Genomic DNA, 4,083 nt, shown 5'->3' on the forward strand with positions numbered 1-4,083 from the left:
TCCCCACATTATATATTTATAATAAGTTTATATAAGACAGACCATCTCCATAGCTTGCAGGAGTGTCGAGCCTTACTTTTGGCCTCGTTTCTCAGCCTATCGCAGCTATTTTGTTTCTTTCAAGAGTGCCTCGCCCAATCCGTCTTACTGCCCAAGCTCCAATGGAGACCTTGGCAGTAGTCCATTTGTCTCGATTTGCTGTATATAAGCTCGCATTCTCAGCTGACTGCAGACACCCAAAGTTGGGGCAGCTTGCACTCAAACAAGGGCTTGCAGCTTGATCACTCCATCCTCGCGATTAGCAGCTAAGCACTAATAATTGAGACTCTATTTAGCTAGCGCTCGCATCTGTTTGAGCACCTTCTTGCGACAACAGCAGCATGCAAATCTGGCTGTAGCTGCTTGGCCAGGAAGTGTTTACAATTAAGATTAAGATCAAGGAAGAAGGCCAGATCTTTGATCTCGAAACAATATGGATTTGGCCCTTAATCATGCGTCTAATTCTGTTCTATCGAGTGGTGGCCAGGAGAGGCGAACAGCGAGTGTGCGGGCTTGTGCGAAGACATCACCGACGACCGCAGGTGGGCAGCAGCTACCCACGGTGAATGGCACGACACAGAAGGCGCTAAAAGCCTCTGAGGGGAGTATGATCACCAGCATAGCTTCGGAGAAGGGCTCTGTGTTGGCTGATGCAGTGCTTGCAGCATTTGGAGCAAACAATGTCGTGCAAGACGATGCGGCCGAGGCGGCGGCGGCGGCTGCCGCCTCCTCCAATGTCGTGGATCCAAAGTTGGTTTTGGGAATCCCAACAACCAAAATACTCGTCGAGCCGTTCCGGCAAGCGAGGCTCGTGGAAGGTGGCATCGTTTACCGGCAAACCTTCGTTATCCGGTCCTATGAAGTTGGCGTTGACAAAACAGCTTCCTTGGAGACATTTCTCAACCACTTCCAGGTAATTAGGCTCATTAACCAATCCTTACCTAGGTTTATACAACAATTAATCATGGAGAAATAATTTATAAATCTCAATCCTTGCCTAGGTTTATACAACAATTCATCAAGGAGAAAATATTTATAAATACCTAGGTTTATACAACAATTCATCAAGGAGAAAATATGTATAAATTTCTATCACATGCTCTCATTTCTAAAGAGCTGTATTTAACAAGGACAAAACATGTATAACTTGCTATCACATGCTCATAGAGTCAGCTGTATTTAACAAGGACAAACATGTATAACTTGCTATCACATGCTCATAGTAAGCTGTATCTAACATGCACAATTTCTTGGCGCCTTTCATTTTGTTAAAATTACAAACAAAATTAAAAAAGGCATGCTTAGCATGGAACAAGAACTTGTCTAGTTTTTTTTTAATTATATGTAGCATTTTTCTTTTAATAGCGCAGAAAAAATCATTACTTCAAGTTACAAAATATTACCCTTGTAGCTTATCTTTGAATTCACACAACTCTCATTGCCACCTTTTCATCAGACAAAACAAAAACATGGCACTCCTTACATACAATTACAAAGCATCATCAATTACTACTCACCTAAAAAATTTTGTAAACCTAGGCTCTTGTGTTTTGTTCACTTTTTGATGGCTTTGTGTTTTGAATATGTGACCATAGGAAAGTGCGTTAAATCATGTGTGGATGTCCGGTTTATTGGGAGATGGCTTTGGTGCAACCCATGGAATGATACGAAATCACCTTATATGGGTCGTAACTCGAATGCAAGTTGAAGTGGAGAGATATCCTAAATGGTATGTTGTTTGTTTTTCACTAATGATATTAACTATTTGATTAAGCAAAAGTGAGATAACTCATCTTATCTCTTCTATACAAAGGAATTCACACCACCACGATTTATCCCCGGCTTTTAAATTTGTGTGACAATCTTCAACAACAGCTACTCTAGGTGGATCCGTATTTTTTTTTAATGTCATGGATGACTAATTTCAACTTGTGCATAAAGATAGCATTTTTAGAAAGATAGATATATTAGTGACTATTTTATTATTCATCATTGATGATTAGTATTAGTGCATACTTTTGAAAGATGGTGTCTTATGAGATATTATTTTCTTGTTTCACAGGGGTGATGTCCTAGAATTGGACACTTGGGTGGGAGCATCTGGGAAAAATGGTATGCGAAGAGATTGGCTAGTGCGCAATTATAAGAGTGGAGAAATTCTAGCTCGTGCCACAAGGTGAGATTTATTGAAGCGTATGATAGATTGTATTGATTAGATATAATTACTAAATGCATAATTATGCTTTGAACTTCAATCAAACAGATGATTATACTTTTTTGAATATATGTAGCACATGGGTTATGATGAACCAAAAAACAAGAAGGCTCTCTAAAATTCCAGAAGATGTCCGTGGGGAAATTTCTCCTTGGTTCATTGATCGATGTGCAATCAAAGATGTTGATTCCAGTGATTCAAAGATATGCAAGCTTGGTGATGATGCCATGTACATCAATTCTAATCTTCAGGTACTAAAAGAAAAAACATACATGTACCTAGATGAAAGTATTTAGACCCACATTTGCACCTTATGGTCTCTCTCTCTCTCTCTCTCTCTCTCTCTCTCTCTCTCTCTCTCTCTCTCATACACACACAGACACACACATAATGTGTCACCTTGTCTTAACAAATATATGAATTTGTAATTTTTGCAGCCACGACGAAGTGACCTTGACATGAACCAACATGTAAACAATGTGAAGTATGTTGGTTGGATGTTAGAGGTAAAATACTTGGAGCCTATTCAATTTATATGGTGGTTTAAAATTTCAAATAAAAAATCTCAAGATTATTAATATTCAAAGAAATTTAAAATAATTGTTATGGACACTTTGTAGGCACATTTTCAAACATTTAGAAGACTAGAAATAAAAACCAAACTTTTCAACATTATATAGAAATAAAATCACCATGAAGTAAGTTAATATGTGCTATGGAGATAGTAAATGGGACATCACAAAGTATTGCCTTTTGAACATTGCCTTCCCCTTATAGAAAGCATTACATCACATAGCTTGCAATTCTAGTTTAAAACCATGCTTTTTGAAGGGGGTATTTATTTTAACAAAAGGCAAATAAATTACTATAAATTATCACACCAAATCATCACTCTTGGTGAAATTTTCATATATTATTGTGTGTCAAATTACAAATAAAAAACATGAGATTTTAACACTATTTTTCTTTTGTGTTTTTAGAATGTGCCTACTTCAACTCATGAAAACCATGAGCTGGCAAGCATCACTTTGGAGTATCGTAGAGAGTGCGGGCAATCGGATATTGTACAATCCCTTACAAGTCCAGATTCCATCACTTTGCATATTGATAAGAGCATAAGCAATTTGGTTAATAGAATAGGCAGCTCAAAGGAGGAAACCCAACTCATAGTGGAACCCTACTCACCCTTAATCCCATCATCACCCTCATCAATGCTCAACATGACCAATCTCAGCTCAGACTTTCTTAATATAAACAAAGATGTCAATAAACCATATCATCCCCTTCAATATACCCACTTGCTACGGCTACAAAATGATGGGGTAGAAATTGTGAGAGGTCGAACCCAATGGAGGATGATGCCCTCCAAAAATTAATAGGAATCATAAAACAGTGTACTCCAAACTTATAGATATGCATTTTAATATAAAGGTCTCCCACATTGCAACAACTAGCTTTATGTGGAGAATGCTCTAAAATACAAGGAGCAATGCCGACACTACTGTGGAAAAATAATAAATTTTCATTACACAAGAAAATAAAGTACAAAAGTAAGATTTTTTTCCTCTCCTCCTCAATTATTGATATGAAATATTGGTCCCTTTAAAAAAAGTGGAGGGACTTGTATAGTGGTTCATCATTATGTATAATCCTACATACAAACTATATAAATTATGAAACTTGTTGGTAATCCATATTTTTTTATTTCCAGTATTTAAAGTCTTTCTACAAATATGTTAAGCTATTTTATCTCCAAAAATTTCACCCCATACCACTTCAAATTCTTAGAATTTGTAAATAATGAAAAAGCTAGGACATTATCTATAGTG

General features: G+C 37.0%; 1 protein-coding gene across 1 annotated transcript; it reads left to right on the forward strand.

The window, feature by feature from the left end:
* The first annotated feature begins 250 nt into the window (after window positions 1-250).
* Window positions 251-3,819, forward strand: LOC147620970 (palmitoyl-acyl carrier protein thioesterase, chloroplastic-like). Its single transcript, XM_086825492.1, has 6 exons — window positions 251-952; window positions 1,635-1,768; window positions 2,102-2,215; window positions 2,331-2,505; window positions 2,692-2,760; window positions 3,235-3,819. Exons 1-6 carry the CDS (start codon window positions 473-475, stop codon window positions 3,628-3,630), a joined length of 1,368 nt encoding a protein of 455 aa, XP_086681618.1. The 5' UTR covers window positions 251-472; the 3' UTR covers window positions 3,631-3,819.
* The last annotated feature ends 264 nt before the right edge of the window (window positions 3,820-4,083 follow it).

This window comes from Cibotium barometz, chromosome 31 (genome assembly GCF_041138505.1).
Source record: "Cibotium barometz isolate CiBa-2024 chromosome 31, ASM4113850v1, whole genome shotgun sequence".
NCBI lineage: Eukaryota > Viridiplantae > Streptophyta > Polypodiopsida > Cyatheales > Cibotiaceae > Cibotium > Cibotium barometz.

Excerpts from the sequence above, each read along its gene's own strand:
- LOC147620970 (XM_086825492.1), top strand. The coding sequence starts at position 473 with ATGGATTTGGCCCTTAATCATGCGTCTAATTCTGTTCTATCGAGTGGT. Across the intron at positions 953-1,634 it reads CATTTCTCAACCACTTCCAG|GAAAGTGCGTTAAATCATGT; the intron begins GTAATTAGGCTC and ends ATGTGACCATAG. Across the intron at positions 2,506-2,691 it reads ACATCAATTCTAATCTTCAG|CCACGACGAAGTGACCTTGA; the intron begins GTACTAAAAGAA and ends TAATTTTTGCAG.